This window comes from Acanthochromis polyacanthus, chromosome 13, assembly GCF_021347895.1.
Source record: "Acanthochromis polyacanthus isolate Apoly-LR-REF ecotype Palm Island chromosome 13, KAUST_Apoly_ChrSc, whole genome shotgun sequence".
NCBI classification, from domain to species: domain Eukaryota; kingdom Metazoa; phylum Chordata; class Actinopteri; family Pomacentridae; genus Acanthochromis; species Acanthochromis polyacanthus.
In genome coordinates this window covers 28,057,244-28,073,380 of record NC_067125.1, presented here as the reverse complement: position 1 = coordinate 28,073,380, position 16,137 = coordinate 28,057,244, and the positions used below count along the sequence as shown (strand labels likewise).

The 16,137-nt window shown below is 41.6% G+C and overlaps 1 protein-coding gene across 1 annotated transcript in view; it reads left to right on the top strand.

Annotated features, from left to right (window-relative positions):
* Nucleotides 1-16,137, top strand: part of tenm4 (teneurin transmembrane protein 4) — a 154,341-nt gene that overhangs the window by 91,733 nt on the left and 46,471 nt on the right. The window contains 6 exon segments of the mRNA XM_022189084.2: nt 44-238; nt 1,800-2,000; nt 5,719-5,904; nt 8,360-8,386; nt 10,972-11,118; nt 13,148-13,364. Coding sequence (XP_022044776.2) covers nt 44-238; nt 1,800-2,000; nt 5,719-5,904; nt 8,360-8,386; nt 10,972-11,118; nt 13,148-13,364 — 973 coding nt within the window.

Below are 16,137 nucleotides of genomic sequence, written 5' to 3'. Positions count from 1 at the left end.
GGGGTCAGTTCACATGGGTGTATGCTGCCTGCTCTTTTCACAGCTGCCTGCCCAGTGCTATGCAGTGGGAACGGTCAATACCTTAAAGGTCGCTGCATGTGTCACAGCGGCTGGAAGGGCTCAGAGTGTGACGTCCCCACCAACCAGTGCATTGACGTCACATGCAGCAGCCATGGGACCTGCATCGTGGGAACCTGTATCTGCAACCCCGGCTACAAGGGAGAAAACTGTGAAGAAGGTGATTGTTTTAATAAGTCATGTTAATGTATCCCTAAACTAATAAAATCCTGTATAATATGGCTGCTATGACCACCATCTTGACTTGATAGTGCTTGACATTTTAAAAGTATACTCATAATGGGAGTGGCTATTAAATTGGCATAGCTTACAATCTGTCTAGTAGTAAAGACAGGACATCCTCTACGAAGAGCGTTATAGCTTTAACACTTCATAATATGCTTCGTAGGTGACTTTTCCGCTATGAATCATGGATATAAGGCATTACGTTAATCGAAACAGTCCATTTATTGTCTGAATTTCAGACACAAAGTCTGATCTTAATCTGTTAGGAACTCCGCATTCATTCGTTGCTGGATAAGGCTTGACCAGATAAGATTGAAGGAGCCATTGTGTTTGTCAGCTCTTGAAGGCTCTCATTTCAAGATGAAAAATGGACCCTGGGAGTTTGATAAATGGGGGTTTGTGACATCCATAGGCCCCCATTCTATTTTAGGTGGAGTGTTAGCCATAAGGAGTGGAGGGGAATGTGGACGAGGGCCCTTTAACATTTTTACCTTTCTTCCATGTGACCTTCAGCCACAATGATTAATTGCCAGGAGAGAGTTTCTTGTCAGTTAGCCTCTGATCTTTGTGCCTTGTGCCCAAACCATCTGCTAAGAGGCAAGAGATCCTGTTTGTCTTACTATAACAGCCTTTATACCCATTTATGTCATGGTAAAAGGGAGCTGCTATGGCGTGGCCTACTGCTCTCAGTGGCTAGACATTGCTCCTATATCGGCGCCCATTTGCCATCTGTGTATAGCATGCAGATGTTGTCTGGTGGAGCGAATGGTCATATTCTGGTTGTTTGCTCTCACAACTCTTGTACCTTACAAAGTGAGAACTGATTTAACAACATGTCAGAGGAAGATATGCTAAAGAAACAGGTATTAGTTTAATATTTGCATACTAATTGAAGTGATACAGTGTAGAAAAAAGATGCAGCACAGAGGATCCAGTGCAAGGCTTGCTTAGTCACAGTGATCCTCAAATGTGTATAAACTGGGATTTGTAATGCTCTCTTACGTTGGAAGTCTAGCTGTTGCCCCCGGCTTTTCCTTACCGTTCCTTTACATTATTTTAAAGTAAGTTTAGGTTTTTCCTGCTTTGAACCTTGTAGCATTGTGGCTTTTATTTTAGAGAAACATGCTCCTATTAAGGGACCTTCCCTCTTTGGAAGGAATTCTCACTATGACATCATGGGTGAGTGCCAGCAGAAGCGTGGGCAGCACCTGTAGGTTTGTGCCATAAGACCCAGTGTGAAAACAGACATCTAATTTGCCTCTTTGTAAATCTTGTCTCGAGTTTTAGCAAAAGTGGGACTTCTTGCATCATTTTCTGTCTGTTTTCCCTCTACCTTCATTGTAAATGTGCTAAGCTGGTTGCATCTGCTGCTGAGCTGCAGCCCACTGCGGTTGTCATTCTACTCAGGCTCAAATAGAGGGGCCAAGTTGCCTCTGAAAAAGGGGAAACAGCAGGTGACTGATGTGTCTAACACTCTCTCTTTGGAACCCTTTTAGTGGACTGCCTGGATCCAACATGCTCAGGCCGTGGGGTTTGTGTCCAGGGAGAGTGCCACTGCTTTGTGGGGTGGGGCGGGCCAGGATGTGAGAGCCCCAGGGCCTCCTGCATGGACCAGTGCTCTGGACACGGTGCTTTCCTGGCAGACGCCGGAACCTGCAGCTGTGATCCCAACTGGACAGGCCATGACTGCTCTACAGGTCAGTACTTCCTTCAGATGAGAGTAAACATTGGAAAGATTCCTTTTCATAGGCCAGTGTTGATTAATTTTGATTACCAAGTAAGAAAAAAATGGGCTATGGTCTTATGCACTTGTTTGTGTAGCTTTTTAAGGATGGAAAAGCAAGAATTGCACTTAGGCTAAGGACTTAAATATAGTGTTATAAGAAAAAGAAACATGAATTTCAAGAGAGTAAGAAAAGAACTAACAAATAATATAATACTGCAGTTGAAGGTTTTCAAATTTTATAAAATCTGTTTAAATAAATTTCTGAGCAAACAGCATAAGAGGAGTGATAAAATAGTTAACCCCAAGAGTTCATCCCCAAAATAAAGCTCAACTTGAAGGATTTAGACACAGTTTATAAGATTCCCTTCTTTTATGTAGTACATCTTTATTGCATAATGTCCAGTTTATCTGTCCTCAACTTCTGACAAAATATTCATTACGATCTGCAAATATTTCACAATAGCTCGTATAATTTCTGATCTGTTGGTATTTACAATTTAAATAGGTCAAAACTGACAACTAACAGCAACGATGTGTAATTACTTTGACATTTCTATCAGTTTGTCTCCAATAATATTCTTGCCTTTTAGTCCAAATTTATTTCACTACTTCATTCAGTATATCTGGTAATTGCTACACTCCTCACAGAAGTAAACCTTTGTGATTTTCTTTAAATAACACGGCTCACATAAAAGCTTCAATTATTCTCATCAATCATCAATTTGATGTCCGCAGCCAGTAATCAAATTCAATTGATTTTGCTCTAAATGTATTTCTTTCACTAATGCGTTCATCCAGTGTTTCCTCTGGGTTAACTGGCGGCTGCATGCATAGCAGGAATATTGTCAGAGACATGATCTAACACAAGTTAATGCTCTTTTTTGAATTCTGGCTTTCTTTTCATGGGTGAAGGTTCACAGCTGATGATAGTTTTTTCTGCTCTGGAGGATTGTTTCATTTGTGTGCATTTCGTCCATGGGGAATCCTCTCTTCTTGGTAGTCAGGAGTAGGATGAGCACAAGATACAGTTTTAGAGCAAGAATGTACCGTCTTGAGGTTCCAAGGATGAAAAAAAAATCCTGTACAATGTGGATTCAGCTCTGACAGCAGCTTGCCTGCTCACATTTACCAAAGAAGTATTTTACTGAAAATCCTCACTGAACTCACAGGTAGATTGCTAAAGAGTTGTCAAATGTAGGTATCTAACATCACCAACTTGCAGTGTTGGCAGATGCAAAAGGAAAAAGAAGCTTTTTTAAAATTATTATTATACTACAAGCCAGTTGAGAAATTTTCCATGTGTAAATGCTCATGTGCGGCTATATTTGCGTTTTAGGGTTATTCTCTGCCAGATCGAAGCTTCCAGTAGTTCCATTTGAACAGCCCTCTCATGTGCTGATAATAAGTGCATCAGCTATTTTTTAGAGTCTGACACAAATGCGATCTTTTATAACTGTTTTCCTTTCGACAACATAATTTGTATTCTCCCAAAATATTTCAGAAATGAGAATGTTCGAACAGCAGTCCTCAGATCCGTGAATCCTTTATATTCCAAGCAGACACAATGACCTATTAGGTAATCCCAAGGATTTTGAGGGAAATGGGCAGTTAGTCTGAGTTTGCCTCGCAGAGAAAAAGCTCTGTAAATGATGATGAGTTGGCTCTTTATCCTCCTTTATCCTGTTCATTGTAGAGCTTTCTGTGGCCTAATGCAACACTAAGCTTGGTGGTGGGGTGGTACAGCTTGCAGCCTATAACCTTGCGGACTGAGGGAAGAAAAAGATGGAAAGCTTTCAATATATCTTTCAAGATTCTTTAATCCCACCATCCCCAATACTTTAAAGTCACAAACTCATTTTCTCTTGTGGGTTTAGAGCAGTGGAACCTAGGTGTGCACAGTTGGTAGCAATGCTGTTACCAGCCATAAAACAATGCCTGAGGTTTTATGTCCTTTAATATGTGTGTTTTTATGCCATTTTTGCCATTCTCCCACCCAGAGGAAAGTTTGTTTACACGGTCCTTTAGTGCAAATGGTAACGGCCATCATGGGAATGGGGGTATTTCTCACTGTGGACTCCTCTGGCCACGGATAATGAGGGTTTGCCTGCAGGCTGTAATTGCATCTTTATCACGTTAAAGGTTTCTCCTTTGTTCCAAGTGAACAGTTGCCTCGCAGTCAGTGTGAGTCTGTTTTCTCTGACCACTATGCATTCTAATAACTCTCAAGATGAACTGCTACGGTCTGTTTTGTTGTTTTTATTTTTTTTCCCAACATATGTTCTAATGAGATCACTCAGGATCTCCATTATGTTAATCAGCACCTCCCATTTATCCATAATGCTGTCTTTAGACAATGCAGAAGGGATAGTTCCACAGGAAATAGTATTTTAAAAATGATTTATGACTCAACCTCTGAGACTAAATGCTATTCTGATATTTTATGTTTGCGTGTATGTTAATTTGTGTTTGTTTGTGTGTCAAAGCAACCATTAGGGCACTAATTCAAATGCTGCTGGCAAGCTTTACGTATGGATCAAAAGTCAAATATAAAATTGTTATTTTTGTAGTTTGTGCTGAGCAGTAATTAGCAGGGGAGAGTGATTTATTTTTTTTTAGAGAAAAGCTTTATAAGCTGCTAATGTCATGTTATGGTTTGTGACTGAAAATACAGATTAAATTTGTAACAATGACAAAATAGGCACTGTAAAGGCAATAATTGACTTATTAAAATATTTTACCTCCCGTTTGGTCCCCTGTGGTCACATTTGAACTGGCTTGGCTAATAAGCCACGAATACATGGCAATTGTTCATCGTTGCCCATACCACTAAGCCCCTTTTATTACAGAATGGTTAATAAAGAGGTTAACATTTCAATGAGATTCATAGGTAATCTGTCAGTGTTTAATTTCTTTCAGCTTTCAGCTTGTCATACTCTCCCTTGAGTTCATGAGACGTGGGTAATGTCCCAGGCTCTATCACACCCAGTCAGGGAGGTCTTTCAGCTGCCACACAATAGCGTCAGCCAAGCTTTACTGTGGTTCAATCTCCTGCTTCCATGAATGTACTTCTTCCTCTGGTACACAGCACTTAGAGGGAATCAAAACGGCGTGTTGACATCGTATGTCTTGAATCATTCCGTGGAGTTTTACCTCTTGCCTGTAGCCCATAGCGGAGCATGTGGCCAAGCTGTGAACACAGTGTGCGCAAGAAAGGAAATAACATTTACAGTTTAATCAAAATGGTAATTCTGATGTTGTTGCCATGTTTGCAACAAATTCCAGCTGTTCACTTTTTTCCCCCTCTTTACCCTCCTTTGTAGCACAAGAGGTGAATTTACAAAGACTAGAAGAGGCAAGGAAAAGAATAAGTCCGCTAAGGCCGCCACAATCCTTGTCTTTTCTTGGTAATGGACTTATTAGATTTGTATTGTCAAAAAGGATTGCCCCTTATGAGGTGCAGGAATTTCTTTTCAGCTGCCATCAGACAAGGTAGTGGAGCGTGGCCGCCTTTCGTTGACAATAACTTCTGGATTTGTCTTTTTTTCACCCTTGTTGCCTTGTCCCATCACCGCCTTGTCTTTCCTTTCCATCCCACGTCCACTCCCCCACCCCCCCCCCACCCCTCTTCCTTTCTGTCTGTCTTCCCCCACACTCTTTTTTGTCTTTTTCTATGTCCCTGTCTCCCACAGAGATTTGTGCAGCGGACTGTGGTGGCCATGGCATTTGTGTTTCGGGCACCTGCCGCTGTGACGACGGCTGGATGGGCACTGGGTGTGACCAGAGGGCGTGTCACCCACGCTGCAACGAACATGGCACTTGCAAGGACGGCAAATGTGAATGCAGTCCGGGTTGGAATGGCGAGCACTGCACTATTGGTAGGATGGGAAGAGGTTTTGGTTTGGGTGGGGGTACGCTGTGTGTGTGTGTACGTCTGTGTGTTTGGGAGGCCAACAAAGGCGTAGGCTGACATTCTGCCTGCGTGTGTATGAAGCTCTGGGTGTGAGGGGAAGGGTCCAGTCGGAGAAGAGAGGGAGAAGCATGCTTAATTGAATTTGTGAAACTTGGTAAAGCATGAACAGGTTTACTCAAGGATCTGAGGCTTGCCTTCATGCATTTTAATGTGGGAATGTGCTAAGGTGTCCTTTCATTTTACTCATCCTTCTCCTCATCTCTTTCTTTACTCCCTTTCCATTTACAATTAATTTCAAATGCTGACATGTGAGTCATTGTGAGCAGGTCAACCACCGCTTTTAGCTCGACTTTTATACTAACAATTGTTCTTCTCTAAACACACGCAGAAGTTAAGTTTTCAGGGCCTTGACTGAATGTCAAGAGCTTTCTTGAAAACCTCGGCTCATTTAAACCTATACAAAGTTTTGACTGAGTTTTGGGTGTGTTGCCAGACACTAAAACCATTAAGTGCTGTGAGTTCTGTAGCAGTTTTCATAATCTTTTGCACAATATGCCAACGGTGGTTCATGGGTTGATAATGTTGGCTCTTTTTATTTCTGTAAAAATCCCTTCCAGAGAGAATAACTGAGAGGTCGAAGGAGCCGACTGAACTATGTGAAATGTGCAGAATACTTAAGATTAAAAATGTACTTTCAGTATGTGTCCTTTGTTGGAGTTCCTGAAAAGGTGGTTAACCATTTTTTGCCATCAGGAACTGGTGGCTGCAGTAAATGTAAATGTTATAATACAGCCAAGGTGTTTTTATATCCAAGCAGTAGTTGACCTCTGTTTGTGACCTGTATGCTCTTTGAAACTGCCAAAAGGTTGGCATGAAGATGTGTCTAGTTATGGTGATGGATGTTCTGAGGTTTGACAGTTTCATTGTTAAAGTGCAACTTGAGCTCATTAAGACAAGTGTTTTAACACAGTTAGTTTCATGATATTCAATGCCATCGCTGTCAAACCTCCTCTAAACATCAGACACTATCCAGAGGATATGCTATGTGATGCCTGCTTTGCAAGGTTGCAACTTTAGCATTTTGTGTCCCTGTGTGTGTGCGTCAGTTTTCTTTTCTTGTCTCGTCTTTTCTTCTCTTCTATTCCTTCATTTCATTGGTGGGAAGCCACTGAATGCATTTACACAAGTATTGCACTTGCAATTTTGAGATATTCGTCCTTTACTTGAGTATTTCCTATTAATTTCCTTTCACTGTGTTACTTTGAATATTGTAGCCATGCAAAATGCATATACAGTCTCGTAGGTTAATCTCGCCATAATACATGTTAAAATACGCTCCACAGTGTCCAGCATTGTGTTAATGTTATAGTTACCAGCATTGTAATGCAAGAAAAAGACCAGCGCCTTCTTTGTTGGCAGATGCCACTGAACATGGTGGCTCACATATTATCATTCTATGATACAACCACTCAAGCGTCAGATAGGAAGTGGGAACACAATGGCCATCTCTTCCCCCCTCTGCCACAGTGGTTCAGTGAACAGAAATTTCACACATTTGAGTCAAAAGGAAGATGGGACAAAACTTGAGAATGCATAAAGGTGGTAGCCTTATTTTGTATTCAAATGGAAGATAATTTTTCTCACAGTATTCTCATGCATATCTGGAAGCAGACCTGCCCGAGTACAGAGCCTTGACTCAGTTTGTGAATGTTTTATACGCTGGCCTTACATTATTGATGGGACTTTTATAAGTGCCATATTGAGATCCCCGCTCGACAAGAATATTCCTCAGTGTCATCCATTAAGAAGCCAAAGATCTCAGTTTAAATCAATTTTCATTATTGAGAGTTCTGCGTTGGCCCCCAACCCCATACTGTGGAGCCCGGGAGGTCCAATTCGGCCCCACCGTTGGCAAAGCCTCCAGTGACCTCATCGTCTGCAGAGGTGTTTCAAGATTAAAAGCTCTTTTTGTTCAACATCCTGACCTCCTGTGCGATATTGCTTAAGAGATTTAGGGGCGGTAATATGTGCATCAATCATGTTGCTTTTGAAATACTCCCCTGAGAGATCCTGCCGATCGCAGCGGTTAATAAATAGGGACAGATTGAAATGTTCTTTCTGAACATTTCACTTTTTTATCCTCTCTCGCTCTCTCTCGCTTCTTTCTGTGTCGCTCTCCCTTATTCATTGTCTTTCTCCGTGTACCACAATTTCCCCTGTCTTTTTTCCACCTTCATCCCTCTCCTCTGTGTTGGATCGTATTTGTTGTGTTGCTTGTAATGCATGCCTTGTAATGCCTCATGACTGCATTTCTTTCCTTTTTTTCCCAATAATGTAAACTAACACATTGCCTTGCTGTCCTGTCATGGAAGTGGCACTGTTCAAACCTCCCTTATATGTCCTGTCTTTTATCTCCCAAGCTCACTATCTGGATAAGGTAGTGAAAGGTATGGCATTCCTCCTTCCTTCTATTTTGCCCTCCTCCCATTGTATCTCCAGCCAGCATTAACAAATCATGCACACACACACCATGCTCTTCCCCTACATTGACATATGCAAACACTACGCACCCCCTGTTGCCCCAAACAACCCATTCTAAAGATCCCCCACCTCCCATCAACTTTTTGCCATATTGTCACACAGCAAACCTCCACTTAGCACTTTCGCACCTGGTGACTCAAATTATCTCTTTACGTGTTGGATATTTGGTTTGTGTGCATCCTTGCCTTCTCAATAGGGGGATGTTGGTAAAGGGGCTTCATAACCTGTGACATGCATTATGGATGAGTGTGCAGCTGTGAGCAGGGCCTGATAGGTGCTGAGGCCGCATCCTCTCTAATTAAAAGAGTTCATGGTCTGCTTGGTGCAGGGCAAGCAGGGGGTGGAGGCTCCGCTACAACCCTGCCTCTCTTGCCTGCAGCACCCCCCCCTCACTCTCTCTGTGTCCTTGGTAATGGACCACCTGGCATGAGAGCGGCTGCCAGAGGAGTTCTTCGAACACTTGCAGCCTCACGTTTGGAGCAGTTTCAGGGAGACTTGGGCAGGGCTCAGCAGGGGCTCCTTTCTGAAAGGGCTGCCAGTTGAGTTGAATGTGTGCCAACAGAGAGTGGATCTTTATTTATCCTTGTAATAAACATTCTGAGCTTACTAATCATCTGTCTCCACTGGTCTAACCAGAGTTGTTTTGTCCATTTGCTCAATAAAAGGATGACTAATGCCCAAAGGTGTCTAGGAGGCAAGACACTTTCTAATGGCATTAGACTTCAATGGTGAATCCCCTTTTGCAAAGAAGAGGAGACGAAATTGTGCGTGGGATTATTTATGTTTCCAGGCATTTTTATGAAAAATACTGCAATTGTCACTTCAACGGCATCATTTAATAGCCCTGCGTCTTGTCTTGTTTACTTAAATTTACTTCCATTCGGAGGAGCCATTCACAGTTCAACAAAAACCCGGCTGCAATTAAGAACGCACAGTTTTAGGTCTCTCTTGCCTTGTTTAATTATCTTTCCCTGACCGGACAGTCAGTATCGTAAACATATGCATTTTAATATTTTACTTTTAACCTTTTCTAACAATGAAATATTATATATGAATTTCTTTATGAGATAAATCAGTGACAGACGGGAGCCACAGAAAGGTCGGGGATATAATTTGGCAGTATTTTGTGAGTTGTTCTAATAATTTAAAATTTGTTTTTAAAAATAATTACATGGAATATAGGTGAAATAGTAAGCGTAAATGTGGATTTTCTATCGATCTGTGGCTGCTCTATGACTCATGCAACAACTAACATGCAACTGATGTGTCACTTGGCTAATCACGTGATCTACTCATCTATTCTTGACGTTGATTCTACCTTCTATCTTTCTTAATACCTACCCCTGTTTCCATGTCTTCCATTACCTGAAATACTTGTTTCACTCACCACACCTGTATCTCTTCTTCTCTTCTCTCTCGTTCTCCCACTCCTATTTTCTCTGTGTGATGTAAGAGCATACAGTAGAGACAGCTGCCCCAGTCTCTTCAGTTGATAAAGTGGGTCAGCTTAGCATTCTCTCTATCAAGGCAGCTTGCTAACAACACAAACTGTGACAGACTTGTGCGTTTGATATCTTGAGATTTTACCCTGTGCCTCGGCGAGGGGATATGAATCATAAGGTAACAGATAAATGTCAAACAGCCACTGAAAAATGGGAAAGATAATCCTGTGATCTATGCCCATGTGAAGACCTAGCCAAAGACAAACAGTGGAATGCTTCACCTGTCGTTCTGCTCCAGCCTGATTTTGACTCCCCTGGGGTCTTTAACCAGGAACACATTTAGTGCAAGCAAGGCCCACCCCTGCATAAGTCCACTGAGCTTGGTCTTATTCACTTCATACAAGAGTATTTTATTTTGACTTGTACTTCTCCTAATGACAAAGCACACATTCCTCCCTGAAGGGATAATTTTATTGATTGCAAAGAAGAGTCTGAAGATAATTTATCAAGTAATAATATAGACCTTTTTTTCAATAAGCAACACAGCTCATTCATTTGTGCTGAAGACAGTAGCAGTAATGCTATAATCATAATAATGGTCAAAATGCAAAATTACATAAAAGCAGATCCAATTATGTGTAGCAATACAAGCATATACTGCTTTCATTACCCAGCTGCAGTAGCATAGACATACAGGAGGCCAATCTACTGTAGTAATGAGGGAATATTGATTTAGAAGATCCCTCTTATCTGATTTTACTGCAAAGGGATATTAGAAGCTTCACAAAAGGTGTATCGAATTAATCAACTTCAGCTGAGGGTAATTATTGCCACCCTCCTCCATTTCAAATCTTAACATGACTTTAGTCTGTTGCTACCAGAGAAATATTAGCAGCAAACCACTGTCATCAACAAGGCCACATTTTTGCCGTTGTCTCATTGTTGGTGTTTGTTCTCAAATAATATACGGTGTTTATCTGTTCCCCATTAAAACTGCTGGATTTGATACTCTCTACCAACCTTTGTCTTTGTCCCTTTTTGTTACACAGAGGGCTGTCCTGGTTTGTGCAATGGAAATGGTAGGTGCACTCTGGGTAACAATGGCTGGTACTGTGTGTGCCAGCTGGGCTGGAGGGGCACTGGCTGTGACACCTCTATGGAAACTGCCTGCAGTGATGTCAAGGACAACGATGGAGGTAAAATCACAAACAACACACTGCAATGCCTTCTGACAGTGATCAGGCATCTACAGAGACTCTTAACCAGACATGATTTGACTAAAAATTTACCAGCTTTGTTCTTGAGAATACACTATATCTGCTATATGCTTTCCAGACTAGGTTGTACTCTTATACGGGTGAGGATGAGGAATGGCTTCCAGCCAGTCACCTGGACAACAGGTTTTTATTAAAAAGTAGAGTACCTGGCCCCAGGCCTTGAACATTCAGTGGCCCCAGGAGGAAGACTATGCTCTGCCCTCTAACTAGCCCTGAGCTGAGCCAGGCACACACACAGATCCAGCCAGGGGGCTGCACCGCTCTTTAGGCCAAGTGGGAGACGTGACTTCCTTTCTTCCAGACCTCATTCTGGCTTGAGCTATGCGCTACCATCCCTTATTTATGCAGGGGCTGTTTTTCTTCCCATCACTGTACAGGGACCACACAGCCCTCAATGGCAAAGCAGTGTGCTTCTGGGGATTTGACTGACTCCTGACAGTAGGGTTTATTTTTATCACCCATCTGGCCAGATAGGCCCCTGAAAGCAAAGGGTAGGGAGTCGAATGACCCACTTCAGCAAAGTAAAGTGCGTTGCACAGCAGCTCTTTCTGTCTTGTGTTATTTTATCTAAATTACAGAAAGAGAACCACGAGCAGTGCTAGAGGTGTTCAACTGGTCTCTGGACTGAGCTGTACATAAATTGACTGCAGCTGTGTCACAAGAAAAAGAGTCAAATTGAATAATGCCATCCCTTGGGGCTAGCTGGTAGCCTAATGGTTATGGCACATACTACGTAGCATCAACATCCCCGATTTGAATCCTGACCAGCTGGACATTTGTTAGATGTCATACATCTGCCTCCTTCCTCGCCTTTTCTGTCTGCTTCCACTGCTAGCATCAAACACTGGTATGGATGTCCAAAGAATAATGCCCTTTTGGGGTCAAGTTAAGTTTTAGGCACTTTGAGCGTTTGAAAGACTGACTTCACTTCAAGACTGATAGATGTCTAATAGGACTATCAGGTCAGAACTAGCAGACACAGACTCTTCTGTGGACTTCATAGAAAACTTCAAACTTATTCGTATACAACTTGTAATACATTATTGTGCAGTTTCACATGCTTGACAGATGACTTACAAGTCAATCACTTGCAGCCATAAAACCATTCATCTCATGTGGAAACAAAGCTAAGTGAATCACTTGTGCACAAAAACACAAGAACCTGGGTGCCAAAAAAGTAAGCAGCAGGTGTTCTGACCTCACTTATCTAATGAGCCATAATTTAAGACAAGGTCTGGAGAGTGTCTGCAGACAGCAGTGCTTGAGTATGTATGGTGAAAGTTCCTTGTAGTTTTGGAGCTGTATTACTGCAATTGGAGTTGGGAATATGGTGAGAATAAGTGATCTCCTGAGTGCTGAAACTAATTCTTATCCATCATCCTGTATCATCAGGGAGGCATCTTAGCGGCCCCAGCATCATCCTGCTGCATGACAATGATCCCAAACATACAGCCAGAGTCATAAAGAACTTTTAGTGACAGGAACAAGGAGCTTTGCTAGAGATTGTACAGCCCCCACAGCACTCTGATTTCAGAATTGTGAAGTCAGCCTCGGATTACATAAAGAGAGAGGTGCTATTTAGACAGACTAAGACAGAAGAGCTATGAACAGTTGTTTGGGTCAGCCGACCAACCATGCGCCTTGAAATACTGTGTGCAGTTGTGGCTGGGAGACTTAGTGCTGTTTCAAAAATAGATAATTTTGACAGAAAATAATGATTTGAATGGGTTTATTGCACTTTATATTGAGATAATTGAAAAATAAAAACTATTTATAGTGCTATTTTTAAGGCATATTCTCACCTAACAGCATATTTATTTGTGCATAAAACTTACAAACTTACAAAATACTGTCTGTGATTAGTTGTTTGGTTTTTTTTTGCCAGGTGTGTGTCCAGACTGTTGTTTCATGAGCCAGTGTGTGTGTGTGACTTGTTTGACCTTGTCAGATGGCCTGGTGGACTGCATGGATCCAGACTGCTGTCTGCAGGCAACCTGTCACACCACCTCTCTGTGTGTGGGCTCCCCGGATCCCCTGGACATCATCCAAGAGACACAGATGTCCTCTACACAGAGCAACCTGCAGACTTTCTACGACCGGGTGCGATTCCTGGTGGGCAGGGACAGCACCCACACCATCCCTGGAGCCAATCCCTTCGACGGCAAGTGAGTGACTTGTGCATTACTCCCACCAGACATGCCCCAGTGTCAACCCGACAAAAGCTGTTCATCTGCTAGGAAGGGATTTTAGACATCAATATTAGATTGAATTTGCTTTTTTTCAGCTCTGTCATTTGTCATTCCCGCATAAGATTGTCGTGAGATTATTCTCCTTTCGTCGAATCTGTCAAGCTATTAATTGTTGCACTGTTGATCTCAAAAGCAATTTGCATTATAGCTGCCATAACTGCTTTAGGTAATGACATTTCAGGTGCAGGAATATATGCATCACATTTGTTGTTACTGTGTTTTTTTCACTGACGCATCTTGGCAAATGTGAAATATTTGCTTTAAAATAAATCCAGACCAAAATGTTTATGCAAGAGAAAGAGAGGCAACTATAGTCAGTGCTGGAAGCTGAAATGGGCAGAGACTGTTGGCGTGCGAAGCTAGAAAGATGATGGACAGATGATGATGGACAAACATAGAATGTGGCAAGAAGCAAGCAGCATTCCCTAGCAAGAAAGGCATCTCATATTCATGTATTGTGATTACTTTTACTGTAATCCATCTGAGGCCCACTCCCAGAGGCAGAGCTCATGACACCCCAACCGTGGAATTTGAGATCCTTTCATATCAGGCAGGATAGCAGTCAAAATCCCATAAGATTCCCTGCTTTGGTTTCCCTTTGTCTCCTTCTCTTGCGATCTTTAATCACTTGTGAGGCTTTGTCACTGATTTGCATCTCACTTGCTTATGTATCTCTCTCATCTTGGCTTATTATACTGGTGACACAAACAGACAACAGTCAAAATAATTTCAGAAAAACATAAGGTTGAGAATAGTTGAAATATTTTTTTTCCTGGTAAAAAAAAGAAAAAAATTATGGAGCAGTGTCAAATTGGGGCTTGCTATTTGTTTTTTGTTCTTTTTCTTTTTTTAAGGAAATGATAGCAGAAGGTCGTGTTTTCAGAAATCACTATTTTTAGTACAACAGAGCTGTTGCTTAGTATTGTTTTAAGAGAAAATTGATTTCAAAGTGTTGCTGCTCAAGCAGGATCATTTCCTTTAGTAGGCTTTGCAATATAACACATCTTAGTAGTGGATACTTGCTAAAATGTGAAAATTTTGCTTGCAAATCGAATGCTGTCTATCTTTGCTCATTGTAAAGAGTAAAACTGCTCAAATCCTTTGTGTTGCTGTTTTATGATTTAGTTACGGGTGTAGGATGTTCAGACATCACTAGTCAATCCGTTTGGGGAAAAAAAGAGAAAAATCTATATGAATTGCGTCAGCAGTCTTCACACTCAGACTTGGCCTGATTTTTAAACTTTAGTGGGAGTGTCGGCTGATACTTGAGAAAAGCCGTGTGACATTTTCCCTCATTGACATTTTTCTGGCTTTCAAGAACCACTCAACATTTTGCAGTTCTTCACTGGACAGAGGAAGAGGCGTAGAGGGTTGAGTAATACTCTTGTCTCTCTCACAAGATGCCGCCATAAATAAGTAAAATGAAGAATCCAGAGATGAGCTGCAAGATTGGAGGCCTGGGCTCACCTAAAAATATCAGTGATAATCTATTATTCATGCTTGGTATTCATTCCCCACCCACTGACAGATATGAGCAGTTATGACAGGGGTCTCTGGGCTTCAGATGAGCCTTACAGGCACGGTCTCAGCATCTTCCTTCCTGATATGGCTGCCCTGGTCACCCGATCATCTCTCTATTGATCCACTAACCACTTCCTCATGCTAGTAGACATGTTGGACTGCTATTTCTGATGTTTCCCACCACAAAAAGCTGCAAAGGTGCCACTGAATAAAGCATCTGCCACTGCATAAAACGTCTTGATTCTCCACCCTGACACATAATACAAGAGACTGCCGAGGCCCAGCAGTGGATGCTGACCGGAATAGTAAACAGGCACTTTGTCTATAGAACAATTTGGGCAAAGATTGATAGCTGGCTTATAATAGCAAGGCAGAATCTATTTGCTTCATTTACATGCTTGGGCTTTTATTATTTTAGTTAAAACTCTTATATCAGCATTAGGCCATACATTTTATGTAATAATGTTCTGTCTAGCAGCAATTATAGATTTGGAGAGCTAAAAATTTACGTTGACGTCTCTTGATGTTACACTCTTTAACATGCTGCAAAACATAAAGACAGGGAAAGAAAGGGCTTCAGTGACATGCTTATATTTTCAGCTCTATAATCAAGTAATTTGCGTGGGTAATTATGTTTGTGTTGCCTCTGTGGTAATGGTACTATTTATTAGCCTTGCTCATTGAAAGTTCTCTATACTTAAGTGTGGCATGTACTTTTTAGTGTGTCTGAAATACTGCTGTGAGGAAACAGTGTGGTTTTCTCTCAATTGCATGCTGGTAAAAGGGGTATTTTCACATTTTTCGACAGATTTATTATCAGTAACTGCTGCATGTCTACAACAATGTGTCACTTTTTCCCCCCATCGAGGGTTGTTTAGTTTCATTTAAAGTTTAATTTGTCTTTTAGAGTGATCTAACCACCTCTGGTGAAAGAGGCAGTTTGTGCTAAATTAATGTACCAGTAGAATTTTTCATGAAACATGATTACAGCTAATTAAAACTGCACCCCTTCTTCTCGCACCATGCCATCCAAAAAACACATCTAACAGCAATCTTGATTTACACCCTCACTTATAAAAGTTAAATACAGATTTTTTTTCCCCCTGGTATAATATTAACTGGAATGGTTCAAGGCTTGTTAAAGTTCATCATGTCAAAGGTAGAAGCG